Source organism: Lagopus muta, chromosome 5 (assembly GCF_023343835.1).
Source record: "Lagopus muta isolate bLagMut1 chromosome 5, bLagMut1 primary, whole genome shotgun sequence".
In the NCBI taxonomy this organism is placed as follows: Eukaryota; Metazoa; Chordata; class Aves; order Galliformes; family Phasianidae; genus Lagopus; species Lagopus muta.
This window is the reverse complement of record NC_064437.1, coordinates 57,921,893-57,935,716: the sequence shown is the minus strand read 5'-3', so window position 1 is coordinate 57,935,716 and position 13,824 is coordinate 57,921,893. Positions and strand designations below refer to the sequence as shown.

The 13,824-nt window shown below is 37.2% G+C and overlaps 1 protein-coding gene across 2 annotated transcripts in view; it reads left to right on the top strand.

The window, feature by feature from the left end:
- LOC125694191 (nebulin related anchoring protein) overlaps window positions 1-13,824 on the top strand; it is a 45,484-nt gene that overhangs the window by 29,786 nt on the left and 1,874 nt on the right. For both annotated transcript variants that reach the window (XM_048947047.1, XM_048947046.1), the window contains exons 26-40: window positions 111-209; window positions 1,992-2,096; window positions 2,475-2,582; window positions 2,921-3,034; window positions 3,934-4,131; window positions 4,857-4,961; window positions 5,947-6,045; window positions 6,837-6,941; window positions 7,295-7,402; window positions 9,045-9,356; window positions 10,696-10,800; window positions 11,474-11,572; window positions 11,682-11,786; window positions 12,660-12,767; window positions 13,389-13,700. In XM_048947047.1, coding sequence (XP_048803004.1) covers window positions 111-209; window positions 1,992-2,096; window positions 2,475-2,582; window positions 2,921-3,034; window positions 3,934-4,131; window positions 4,857-4,961; window positions 5,947-6,045; window positions 6,837-6,941; window positions 7,295-7,402; window positions 9,045-9,356; window positions 10,696-10,800; window positions 11,474-11,572; window positions 11,682-11,786; window positions 12,660-12,767; window positions 13,389-13,700 — 2,082 coding nt within the window. The remainder of the gene's footprint in view (window positions 1-110; window positions 210-1,991; window positions 2,097-2,474; window positions 2,583-2,920; window positions 3,035-3,933; window positions 4,132-4,856; window positions 4,962-5,946; window positions 6,046-6,836; window positions 6,942-7,294; window positions 7,403-9,044; window positions 9,357-10,695; window positions 10,801-11,473; window positions 11,573-11,681; window positions 11,787-12,659; window positions 12,768-13,388; window positions 13,701-13,824) is intronic.

Here is a 13,824-nt window from a genome sequence, read left to right as displayed (position 1 = left end):
ATTATGTTCACAAATTCACTCTAATCTCCAGCAACCTATGATTTTTCTCTTTCAAATAGCATGAAAGAGCAGCACAAAATTCACAGCTTTGATCTTTTTCTGCTCAACAGAAGAAGTACCGTCAGCATCCATATGCTTTGAAGTTTACCAGTATTAAAGACACTCCTGAGATGATCCAGGCTAGAATTAGTTATAACCAGGCTGTGGATGTAAGTTATAATGTATATACATTATGATTATAAGAGTGGTATCCTCTTTGAACGCCCCGATTGAAGCACTGGCTTTCTCTCTCTTTCTTTCTCTGAGATAATCCTTGGGAACCATAAAACTTCCGTGTTCTGGTGTGGTGCATCTCACAAAAAACATGTTTCTAACTTGAAACGGGAAGTCATACAAATCCCACTAAAGTGAATGCAAATTTCTTGTAAAAAAGACATTCTGACAGTTTTTTTTCTTTTTCTCAGAAGTAAAATTTAGGAGTAAGGCTGACCTTTGACCTTTAGAGAGTGCTGACCTTTTGAGATTCATTGAGGAAGAACCTATTTGGGGTTCCTCTTACTTTTCAAACAATTCTTTCAAATTTCAATTTCTGCATATTCTTTGGAAACAAAATGTGAGACAGCGTGACAAGGAAGAAAAAATAAATTGTTTCAAGCTGTCAACCTGCTGAGAGAGAAATTCAGGAGGGGAAATGTTAAAGGAAAGAATGGAGGCTGTTTGGTGTTTAAACATGTTTATTTTTAATAGTAGAGCGATTTAAAACTATTGTAGACTTAACTGGGATAATGCTGAAGTGAATAATAAGCAAAAGTCACTCAAAAAAGACAAGTTTCAAACATGAGAGGATGTTTCATTGTGAAAATAGATATTTTTAAAGTGAAGAAGAAGATGAAAGACTTTGTGTAAAACACATGCTATTGTAATGCTTATAGTGTCTGTGCCTTTGGTTTAATTAATAAGATCCAAAAGACTTACGTCTCAGGCAGGATAAATATAAGTCATTTTGTTCCACTGAGCCACCATCAAAATCAGTCTGCTGTTCTACTTCTTCACACATGGAGTTCTCATTAATTTTCCTCTCGGGGATCTGCATTACAAGTGGGTGTACTTGCTAAAGAAAGTGACAGCAGGGTGAAACAGACAGGTTCATTCTTATCTCGACGTTCTCAAACACTTATGTGGGAATAACAGCCTGGGAAAGGCAAGCTGGGTGGTCAAGATACAGGTTGTATCTAAGGCCAGAAGGAGAGGTGGCTATATGTGGTAGTCTGAGAACTACAGTGTCAATGTAAGAAGAAACTAATAAAGGAAAGAAAAGTAATTTGAAAGAGGTGAACTCTGGATAGCCATTGTAGGTGAAGTTCCAGTTAACCCCATGGAACATCTCTTATCTGTCTGTACACGTCTTAAAGTCACCTAGTCCTGAGTCCACCCTATAATCTTCCTCCAAAGATTGATAGTAGTCCATGCAGCTGGGATCAGTTGCCTCTGAGTTTTTTTTATTTCTTTCTATTGACTATAGAGCACCCCTTGCAGTTAGCTCTGGAAATAAAATTGGAGTAATTGCACTGATAATTATCAGTGTATTCATCTGCTAAATATGAATGAATTTGGAAAGAAGTGTTATCTCTGTGATATTTCAGAAATGCTGGTGGGCCACTTATGGCTGCATATCCTTAATAAACACTGTTTATTCTCCCTCCCCTTATTCACGTATGCTGGAAGTCTTATCAAATTAATATCCAGAGCTTTGAATTGTCGTATCGATTTATATGCTCATAACTTCAAGGAGTTCCTCTCTAGCATACACTAGCTAATAAATGCATGAAACACCTTAAGTTCTTTTTGACTCATATAGTTGCCTGTATTTAATGCTGCTATCACTTTCTTGTAGTCTTTGCTTTCTATAAATCTATTCATGTACTTTATTTTGGACAAAATTATTTGGTGAACATATATTGAATACTTCTAAAACTCATTTCTGTTTGCAGAGGTTGTACAAGGAGCATGGAGAAAGTGTAAAGCATCAGTATACGCTAACAACAGATCTTCCTGAAATCCTTCGGGCTAAATTAAACACCAAGAATATCAGTGAGGTATAAATCTGTCCTTTAAAATATTAAAGAAAAATGAAAAATTCACAGTGCTTTGCCATTTGTCTTACACAGGCAAACTTTTTTTTTTTCTTACTTTCCCTCGTGTATGATTACTCTGTGGTCTAAATGTCTCCAAAGTAAAATGAGAAATGAAACTTCTTGCCAAACTTCTCGTAAGTTAGAAAGATCGAGATCAACCAACTACAGTTTTATGATGACCATTTGCAATCTAATTATTCCTGTTGCATCTTGATAGTTTCATTTACTGTAGCCTTCTGTGTTAGAATAGAATGAAAATGTTCTGGTAACATCGCTAGGGTAACAATAATGCTGCAATATTAGTCCATCTGTATTTCTTTCCTCTTCTCTATTTGCTAGATATGCTACAAGGAGTCCTGGCAAAAGATGAAAGATGGTGGATATCAGCTGAGACTCGATGCCATTCCCTTCCAGGCAGCTAAGGCTTCGGGTGAAATCATAAGCGATGTAGGTGAACTGCATGTGGGAGACGTTCAGCTTCCTTCTTGTTAGTTATTGTAGTTTTGGAGGTGTAGACACAATTAATTGTTATTGGTAACTACCAAAGGAAGGCTTGCTAAAGCAAAGCCAATCAGACTAGCTGATGTAGGGACTGGGCAATCTTAGGGATTGTTCAGGAGATGTAGGCCACCACAACTACGTATAACCAGAATTTACTATTCGTAGCTCTCCTTCTGCAATATGTAAATCTTTTTATTGGATTTGTAACAGTTCTTCATTTTTAATTCTTCATTCTTAATTTCTCTTCAGTCCTGTTCATATTTCTATTCTTGTTTCTGTCTCAGCACAAGTATAAGGAAGCATTTGAGAAAATGAAAGGGCAGATGATTGGTTCATATGGCCTGGATGGTGATATTCGTATTGCTCATTCAGTCCATGCATCATCCCTGCAGAGCGATGTAAGTATGAAAAGGAAGATGTGGAAGTTTTGGAATTGATTCCTAATGGTGCATGGGTTCTTATGGGAAGTATAATGAGCTGTGAACTAGCTTCTTGTCATGCTATTTCATTTCAGTGAGTTCTGTGCTTGTACTAAGATTCTTTCTTGTGTGATGGTGTTCTTAGACTGATAAAGGTAAAACAAGTGTCTAAAGAATTGAGTCATCTGTCAGATGACTTGAAGTCAGTTTGATCAGTAGATCTGGATTTTCCTTATCTGGATGAACTACCTGAGCATCTCAATTTTGCATTTTCCGATTAGGAAATTTCACATGAAAAAAATTATCTGAAGATTTCTATTAAATCCTCTTCCTGAGACAGCAAGTGAAAAGAAGGGGAAAATCCCAACAACCCTAAAAATAATATTTAATACTGAGGTGAAGCTGGGCACTGAATCAGTAGGCACCAACAAATATTTTGAGTGGGGGTTTGTAGCGTTTCAAATACATGGCTGTGTTTTATTTGCAAGCAGTAGCTTCAACTCCTTGTTGTGCTTTCTAGAGATACAGAAAATTAAGAATTCTGTCATCAGTTTGGTGATTTTTATAGATTCAATGTATTTCACAGTAACAAAAATGAAAATTCTTTATAATATCTCAACTTAGTTAAATATAATGTAGATGGCTACTATTTTGATGAAGAATAGGCTGCCACATACTCTAAATACAAATATTGAGCATGCACAGTATAGTTAAATTCAGGAATGCACTTTTAAAAATTTATGCTGGATATGGATAATGTCCCTTCTGATCAAGATGTGAATTCTGATTACTATGCTGCAATTAGATGTGTGATATGATTATATAACATTGCATTGCTGTGCTGTAATTCTATGTGTGATCTGTTTTTTATTTGATAGGTGAAATATAAGCAAGGTTTTGAGGATACAAAGACTCACTTCCATCTGCCACTCGATATGATAAACTTGGTGCATGCCAGGAAAGCCCAGTCTTTGGTCAGTGAACAAGAATACAGACAGCTGCTACACCAGTACACTTCTTTGACTGATGATCTGAGATTGCAGTGTGCCAAGAATGCATATAAACTACAGAGTGAGGTAATTGCAAAATATCCCAGCAATATTTCCCAGTTGGGTGTGATTGAAAATAATTCGGTTCCAAATTGTGGCAGCTGATGGCATGTATTTGAGTGGGGGCTGGTAGATAAACAATAGCTGTTCCCCCTTGATTGCAACCAGGATGAGTTGCTTATCTGTTGGAGCAGTTGTGCAATGTCTGTGATTGCACCACACTGAGAGATAAAGTAAAGCAGTCTTTGATGACTGGGCAAGGAGTGCTTGCAAGTGAGTATGACTGCACTGTTGATAAAATATTCTTTTTAAGGTCTTGATTACCATGAAAACTATTTAGCAACTATTTGAGTTGATTTGTGTCTGGGTAAGAGTAATTTGTACTTTCAGAAGGAAAATGCTTATTGTTAAAGATCGGACTTGAAAAAGACCTGCAAATAAAAACTATGTAGATGTAATTAATATAAGATACGAATGAAATTTATTTATCTGGAGGAGATTTTCAAGGTTACAAATGGATGTTTGGAGTCCAATCAGTGTTCATGGGATTTAGTACAATTCAGAACCTCTGTAGGTCTGCCAGTGCAATATGCACATAAACAAAAGAATGTAGGGCAAAGAGCCTTAACAGTACCTATCACAGACAAATTTTAGTGGATTTATTTGAATAAATGTATTGTGTATTTTTGGATGAACAAATATAGGGCATTTCAAACACAAACTTGTAATTACTTCTGCTTGGTTTTCCTTAGAATTTATATCGGTCTGACATGAACTTTATGAGAGGAGTTGGATGTATTACTCCAGGGGCCCTAGAGATTGAAGGAAAGAAGAAAGCCTCTGAACTCATCAGTGAGGTAACAAAAGAGGTTTTTGATTTCTCCACAGCATACAAGAGTTTGCCAGATGTCTTTCCATTAAACTGGGCTGGCAAAGTGGCACACAGGATAGAGCTAGTCTCCCTCCCCTTGTGTTTGATCAGTCAGTTCATGTCCTAAGTGCAGATGGGTGAGCCTGAACGAGTTCCAGGATTTGCAGAGTTTGCTGTTTTCACAAATCTTTTCTCCTGACCCAGTAGGTTATTTTATGTGATTTTCATTTAGATTAAAAATGGGATTTTCAACTAAAAATAAGGCCATGACTCTTTCTATTAAGTACCTTGTGCTATTTCTCCAAAATTAGACTGCAGTGCCCAACAGTCAGTTTTTCACTTGCTGCCTTCTTGTATCATTTTTTTTTAACTGCCTCTTTACCTGATTTTTTTTTCTCCTCTGTCGTGTTATCTTCTTATAGTCTCTGATAGCTTCCAATCACTGATCTATTACCCATATTCCAACTGATGTGAAAATAAGAAGAAAAATATTTGCTCTTTGTAGGATGCTCTTCGTAATTGTTTTAGTGAATGGATACCTATTTGCAGTGATGTTGTGGTTACTTTGTTCACAATTCTGACATATGGGTTAGGTGAAATCTCGTCTTTACCACAAAAAAAGTGACTTGTGCAGCACCTTTTCTCTGGACTGGATTGCCTCAGTATAATTCCTCTAGCCAGTGTTAATGGCACCAAGGTGTGAAATAATCTCATGGCTGTATTCAGCATGATAGTTTTTTGCTTGTTTTATTTTACATCTTATTCCTTCCTTACTTTTCTTTTCCCCTATGAGTCTAAAATCCATCAAATTCAGATTTGCAAATAGTAAATTAATTTGAAGGTTGCAAGTTATATATCCTTTGCAAAGTAAAGTAGAGCTTTAAGCAGAAGGGCACCAGTACTGGAAAATGTCCCATATTTGACAGGACAATTTAGTTATTCTGTTCATCTTTCTTTGTGCATGAACTCAGAGTAAATATCGTCAGCAGCCACATTCCTTCAAGTACACATCGGTGACAGACTCTCCTGGCCTCCTTCATGCAAAATTCAGCAATATGATTGCTAATGAGGTAGGCTCTCTTAACGTGAATCAGAAAATATGCTTTTCAAAATGCAGTGAGCGAGGGATGGAGGGAGAAAGAGAATTCTCTTCCGAAAGCAAAATGCATCAAGAAGAAAGCAAGCATCACTGAATTCTGCTTATGCCTAGTTAGATCATGTTTCATTATTTCCAGAAAAATGTTTAATATCATTTTTCAATTCAATCTCTTTAAAAATAAAAAACAAAACCGCTTGAATAGTGTCCGTATGATAGGATCCTCGTATCAAGTGTTTTTACATGAAACAAAACCTCAAAAGATCTGATGCTGTTCTTGTGGGAGCTCATTTGCACAGTATGGGCTACTTTTGAGGCCTCCAGAATAATATCTTCTCTAATTTTGAAAAAAACAGGAGGAAACCCACAGATAAATTATCAGAATTGTCTGTCATAACATGAAGAAAAGTTCTAAGCTAGAAAAGATGGCCAGAAATGCCAGCCCACTTAAATAACATACGTTCAAGGTATAATTAATGGTTTTAGGTACCCTTTAGCCCTGCTGGAAATGTAAATGTAAAGCTACCAACACAGTGGGTTGGCATCCTGGTATATGTATGAAAATTGTTCTTGTCCCGGATTTACTTTCCAGAAAAAAAAAAAAACAAAAAACATTAAATAGCATCGTTATATTTAGTTGCTTGGGGTTTTTTTGTGCTGGCTGATTATAGTTGCCATAATCATAAACAACTTAAGCACTGCTGTTGCATTACTGAGATATTAAGGACAATTAATCACAACTGTCTTTTTTGGTCTCTTTTCTAGCGCCTTTATAAAGCAGCAGGAGAGGACATTCAGCATCACTATACACCAACACTGGGTCTGCCTGAGTTCACACAAGCAAGAATAAATGCAGCCAATCTCAGCGATGTAAATTTTTGTATTTCTTATACTTATTTGAGTTGGAGGATAAATTGTGCAGTGGCAAGGAGGGAGGATAAGTAAAGGACTTCTTAGATCTGTTCTATTTATGCTTTCCCTGATTTGATTATAATGATATTTATTTCCATTAGCATACATGTAGTTGTAAATTAAATCTACATGAAATATAGGACTTGCTTAGCCTGAGATAGTAGGATTTCCTCAAGATAATTTAAAAAAAAAAATCCTTTGATTATGAGGAATGAGTAACTCAGAATAACAAATGAAAGAGGGTTCCTTTGTTTATTCCTTTGTGCATGTAAAAGCGAAAGAGCAATCTACATGTGCCTCTCCTACTTTAGGTGAAATACAGGGAATCTTGGCATAATCTACGTGCTCAAGGCTACAAGCTGACAATGGAAGCACTCCCCTTCCAGACTGCAAGGGCCTCCAGAGAAATTGCCAGTGATGTGAGTTGAATGATTCAACCTTCCATCTTGCCTAATTCCTGTTAACTTCATGTAAAACAATGTCTAAAGCAGATTTTACTGAATTAAAGCAACTCCATAACCATGTGAGACAAGTGTGAGACAGAATATATTACTTATGAATGAGATGCTTTGTGTGAATTAAAAAAAAAAAAAAAAAAAGTAAGAATCCTTGCTAATCGAGAGCCAAGCTCAGTTAAACATCTTCCACTGGGAAATAGCTGGTGAATTAAAGTATTTGCAGACAGATAAATCAGAGAGATTCTGTTCCTCTCCAGGCTTTTAGCTTCTCATATAATAAAGCGCCCACTAATTCTGTCCACCCTGCTTTGAACTGACTTTTGGAAGTGCTCAGGACTCCTGAATTGAGATGAATTCAGAAAAGCATTTTTTGAATCTCCGAAAATCAGGAGATGTCTGTCTGCTTAGGAAGTGAAAATCAGTGAATGTTCCTGTGCATATGTGTCCCCTTAATTTCCAAAAGAGAAGAAACAAATCTTCTTATCCCTAAAAACACACTTTCAGTTGGTTGCTGCTGGCAAAACTTGGACATGGTGGTACCCATTTCTCAGAAAGCCTAAGTTCATCTCTTCCTCACAAGAAATGTAAGAAGAAAAAAAATCTAAAAACTAACTTTGAAAATTCCTTCTTTTGTGTAGTATTTAGCTGCATATTTTATCTCTAACATGATAAAATATGAATCTGTTTCATGTGCATTTGTTTTATGAAGCAAACATATCTAGCTGTAATTTATAATGTATACTTAACTACATTTTGCAGAGTGCTTTTGGTTACAGCTTCAGATCTGCTCTAAAGGGTACAAGTCCGTAATAGAATTACATCCACTTACAACAGATCTGAATTTGGCCCTTCATCTTCGAAGCACTTTGTAAACATTAGCTACAGTAATTTAATCCCCGCAACTCTCCTGTGTGGTAGATAAGTGTTATTATCCCATTTCAACTACATTATGAACTCTTCAGGGCCCAGGCCTTCTCTTTAAAGTTCCAAGCACCCTGTTGATGCTGTATAAATAATCATTATCATCATCATCACTATTTCACAGAGAGGATAAATGCAAGATCATAGGGAGAGTTATAGTCCCAGCTAAGATGAGAACAAGGGGTTGCTGGTGCTTATTCTTCTGTTCAGACCACCATCTTAGGCTTTTCAACATAGTTATTGATCTGGGAAGACTGAATTTACTCTTTAAAATAGCTGGGTGGCATTTGCAAATCTGAAGGCTACAGAGTGCATGATGTTTCACCATAGGGATATTTTTTCTTTCTTTTGTTTATTCCTCTTACATTCTCATTCCTAATTATGGGATTATAACTGAGAGTTAATAAAAGTGCATCATCTGAGGTTTAAATATTATCAGTGCTTTGAAGGTATTCAGAGCATGTATTGAATTGTGCTTAACTTACGTATTGTAACTACTGTGGTATTTAAACTCAAAAGCAATGAGAGATTCTGGGAAATACTTAGCACTGCAGCCTCTGGCTGTTTTTGCAGTCAGCATAGATGTTTCAGTGACTTATCCTAAGCTACTTAGCTACAGCAGTCAGTGTAAGCATGGCACTTTTTCACTTTTACCCTTTATTTTTTTTTTTTTTATTTTTAGTACCAATATAAACACAATTTTGTGATGGAGAGAGGAAAGCACATTGGGGCCCGAAGTGTTCTGGATGATACCAGGTTGCTGCATTGCTTGCGTGCTGCCAAATTACAGAGTGAACAGGAGTATAAGAAGGGATCCCAAGGAGTGTGGTCTCAGTACTGTCTGCCCATGGACATGGTGAATCTTGTCCATGCAAGGAAAGCCCAGGCCTTAGCAAGTGATCAAGATTATAGAAAGAGACTCCATGAATTTACAGCACTCCCGGAAGACTTGAAGATGAAATGGGCCAAAAGAGCCCACATGCTGCAGAGTGAGGTAAACTTTCCTGATGTAAACAGAAAATTGAATTTAGCATTGATAGAGCTTTAAAGGAATGGCACATATTGCTAACATTGGGCAGTGTTTTTGGAAACAGTATTTGCAAACTTACAATGGCTAGCATCAAGATATCTGATTAACTCTATGCCTATAGAATATACATGAATCAGATGTTCCTATGTTATGAACATGACAGACAATCATTGTGGTCCATGTCACTTATCCTAGAGCTCAGGGATATAAAAGAAAAAGTAAAAGTAATAATCAATACTCTCTCAGCATGTTGGATCACAGGCAGACAGTGGTTTGACAGCCATTGTTCTACACATAGAATTATTTGTGCAGAAGGTTAAATGCTCAGAGATTTTTTTGAGGAATGATAGAAAGTCATTTTGCAAGCAGAACTAGTAATATCAAACAACCCAGACACGTTCATAGAAATTGCTCATGCAAGTGTAAGTCCAGGCAAACTTTGACAGACGTAATGAAATCTCAGGATGGGCAAAATCCAGACTCACTTTGCCATAGTATGTGTATCTTTGTTCAGGGACAAGCTATTGGCCATAAACGCTTTTAGATAGATGTAGATATTTAGTGCAAATATAAAGCTGCGTGGGTGCAGATATTTTATCAGTTCAGGGTACTTAGACCCTAAACAGCATGTGCTTCAGAGCTTCCCTAACAAGTGAGAAGACAAGAGATGAATAAGGACATCAAGACTTGTCTCTTTGCTTATGGACACCAAAGGGAAATGATTAAGGTGTTATTGTCTCATCCCATCGCTGCCTAGGAAGAATAATGTAGAGCACCTGTTTAAGCTACATGGTTGCTATCCCTTTTGCTTATAGGAGAGGTATGAATTGTTGGGACTGGGACTACTTTCCTGGCTTTTACTTCTTATAGGGTCTGTCTCATTTTACTGGATAAGAAAGTAGAGGAAGCCTTTAATGTGAATAAAGAAAGAGTCTTAAGTCTCCTCTTAGAAATGGGGTTAATGAGGAAGCCTGCACCAGATAAAATAATTAGTATTCCTGACTTGAACTCACCTCAGAAAATTATTTCAAAAGGGTTTCTTTTACGCCCAGTACAAACAGGTTATTACTGACTGCTTTGAGTCATACTAATTCACTTGTGGGGCCTTCTCTTGTAACTTGCATATGATACATTATTTAATTCCTAGTGGAATGAACAAATGCAAACAGTTTGGCTTTACGATCTGATATGTGCATGGCAAATGAAAAACCTCAAAATGTTAATATGAATCAGAGAGTCTTTTTAAAATACCTTAATAGCTGTGGATGCAAAACTGATAGCTAACGATTTTCATTTTCTACAGCATCGCTATAAATCAGACCTGAACTTCATGAAAGGAGTTGGCTGGATGGCTCTGAGATCTCCGCAGATAGAAAGCGTAAAGAAGGCTGGCGAGCTCATCAGTGAGGTAACTGATAAATCTTTCATGGGTTAGCACGTCTGTAGGAATTGTTTACCATCAAGGCTCCTCGTTACATGACACTTACGAATGTAGCTTATCATTTCCTTTTGATGTGGGAGCCTGTTTATACAAGGTATAAGTTACCAAGAAGCAGTACAGGAGATGCAAGTCCACTGTGTGACACCTGCTGAATATTTTCCATTCCGAATGAATCACAAGAGTATAAACAAAACACGTAGCAATAAATAAATGCAGTAAATTCTATTATGAAATTCTAAGCAGGTCCTTATGGAAGTGATATAGAAAGATACAGCATTGACAGTCACAATGAGGGTGCGTTAGTCTGCTTGGTATCACGTATTAATGGAAGAAAATGATAAGCTGCCAAAAATGCAGTGTTCATAAATTATAATGTGAATTTTCAGTGCAAAGTCCTTACATTTGAAAAAAAAAAAAAAAAAGATGGTTATTCAGAATTACAGCAATGAGACAGTGATATCCTTGTTCAACAGCTGAAAGAGCAAATAAGACTTAAGCAAAACAGTATGTTTTTATTACTGTGGCTTCAGGAAGGTGATTTTTGGTGATTTACTCCAATTATAGCACACCTGGAATCACAATATCATCTAACAGAAGCATCTTCTGTGTGTGTATTTGTTTGTTTGTTTGGCCCCTCCAGACAAAGTACCGTCAGAAGCCAGGAAGTTTGAAGTTCACCGCTGTGGTTGACTCTCCTGATTTGATTCATGCTAAACATAGCTACCTTCAGTGCAACGACGTAGGTTTCGTATGACTATAAATGATCTTAACTTTTGTTGTGCTAAAGGCAGTAAAGAATTGACCTCACTTCCAGAATCAATTGCATTCAATGTCTTTTGACTCCTCAGAGGCTGTACAAGGCTGGAGACTCTGAAGCCAGGCACAGGTATACCCTGCCTCCTGATCATCCAGATTTTATCCGAGCTCGCCAGAATGCACTTCATATCAGTGATGTAAGTAAGATTTTACTTTGAGGAGTAATGTTTGCATTGGTTCTATCCAGGCTACTGGTTCTGGCAGGACTTCTAGCATCTTAATTTACTTTCAAATTAAGCATCAGCTGGCACTAAATCCATCAGTGAAACATGAGAATATTTTTTGAAATATGAAATAGATATCGTGCTGTTTTCCTCATATAATTTCAAACCTTCAAAAGGATGGATCAAAGTCTTCCAGAAAACCAATCAATAAAATCAGAAAGGGACAGCCAAAAGTATCTGCTAAGGTGCAACAGCTGGGTAGTAGGACTGGAAGCTGTCGTAAGAATGCTACTAAAGAAAGAAGAGCCAAATCTAGAGAAATTTCTCTTCAAGATGTAAATGTATTTCACACCCACAAAGTCACATTAAATATGTTAGAACTGGTTGTTATTTCAGATGAATTAATGAAGCCACATGTGGCTATGAAATAGAGACAGGAATCATTAGAAAAGCTTGAACTAACTAGTATTGAAATTATGATGCCATGAAACCCAAGACACTGCAAGTGGATGCATCAAAAGAGAGAATAAGAGTAATATCAATGCAATATTGATGTGACTGATGCATCACAGTTTCTAATATAAATTAAACCCAATCAGAAACAACCACATTCATGTACAAAAGGAAACCCTAGTGGCATTTTTCAGATGAGACATTTTATTGTTATGGGGAATAGAAAACAAGTTGAAGGGCTGTAGAACTGGATCAAAACCTTGGAGATGGTACTGATGACTCTTGAAACAAACAAGCCCAGTAGGATAAAACATTTATTATTACAGTCATGGGACTACACTTAAGAAACTGCAAGGGGGAAATGACTGTTTTGTTCTTTTCTTTTCAACACAGAAAGCGTATAAAACATCTTGGGAACAGACAAGAGCATCTGGCTATGATTTTAGGATTGACGCCATTCCATTCCAGACAGCAAAGGCTTCAAGAGAGATTGCTAGTGATGTAAGAATTGCTCTTCTTCAAACACTTCCCAATCTTATTCCCATGCCACCCCCGCTCTGCAAAAATGGGTGAATAAGACAAAAGGAAACTTTGTGTGTGTGCGTGTGTGTGTGAAAATTGGTAATCAGTGAAGCAAATGCCATTTAAATACGAAGATTTCCAACTATAGGCTCTCATTAATAATGTCCAATACCAAGCTGCTCTGTTTCATTTTTTGTATTGTAGTTACATAAACTAGGTACCAGGCTATGAATAGTCAGGTGTGAGCTAGAATAAAGTGGGTCACCTTTGAACACAGAAGACCTCAGTCAGCAGGAAAGCTGAATATGGAAGAGCTGCATGCTTGAGATGTTTACTTAGTACAGAATAAGACTTCTGGTTACTTTTGAGAGAGGATTACTTTGGGCCCCATTTGTTCCAGTCCCTTAAAAATTAACATCAAGGTCATTCTCCTGTAGTGTCATATTAGATTAGGAGATGTATTTTGATATCAAACAAACCTGTGGTCTCTGTGCAACACAAAAAACGTCACTAAAAGCTAGGGGAGGATGTGTTGTTTCATCATGGAATTTGAAGATAATCTGAATGTGAAAATTATACTTTTCTCTGCATCTTCCTCAGTACAAATACAGAGAAGCCTTCCTGCGAGACAGAGGCCACATGATTGGATTCTTCAATGCAGATGGTGATGCCCACATCGGACATGTCCTCAGAGTGGGAAAACTCCAGAGTGACAACCTGTACAGGAGTGGATATGCCCAAAACAGAGCACGTTTTCAGAGTCACCTTAACCAGCCAGGGTTCCTCCATGCTAAGAGAAGCCAGCAGCTTGCCAGCAATGTTAACTACAAGCAGCCCTTGCACCAATACACTTGTGATCCTGAGCAGCTAAATGTGAAACACGCAAAGCAGGCCTACAAGCTGCAGAGTGATGTAAGTACAACTGAGAGGCACTCTCCTTCCCAGTGCTAAGAGCTATCTGGGTGGCAGTGTCATCACAGACCTAATTTATTAACAAAATCATTCTTAAAACAACTACAGACTGTTTGAAAAAAAA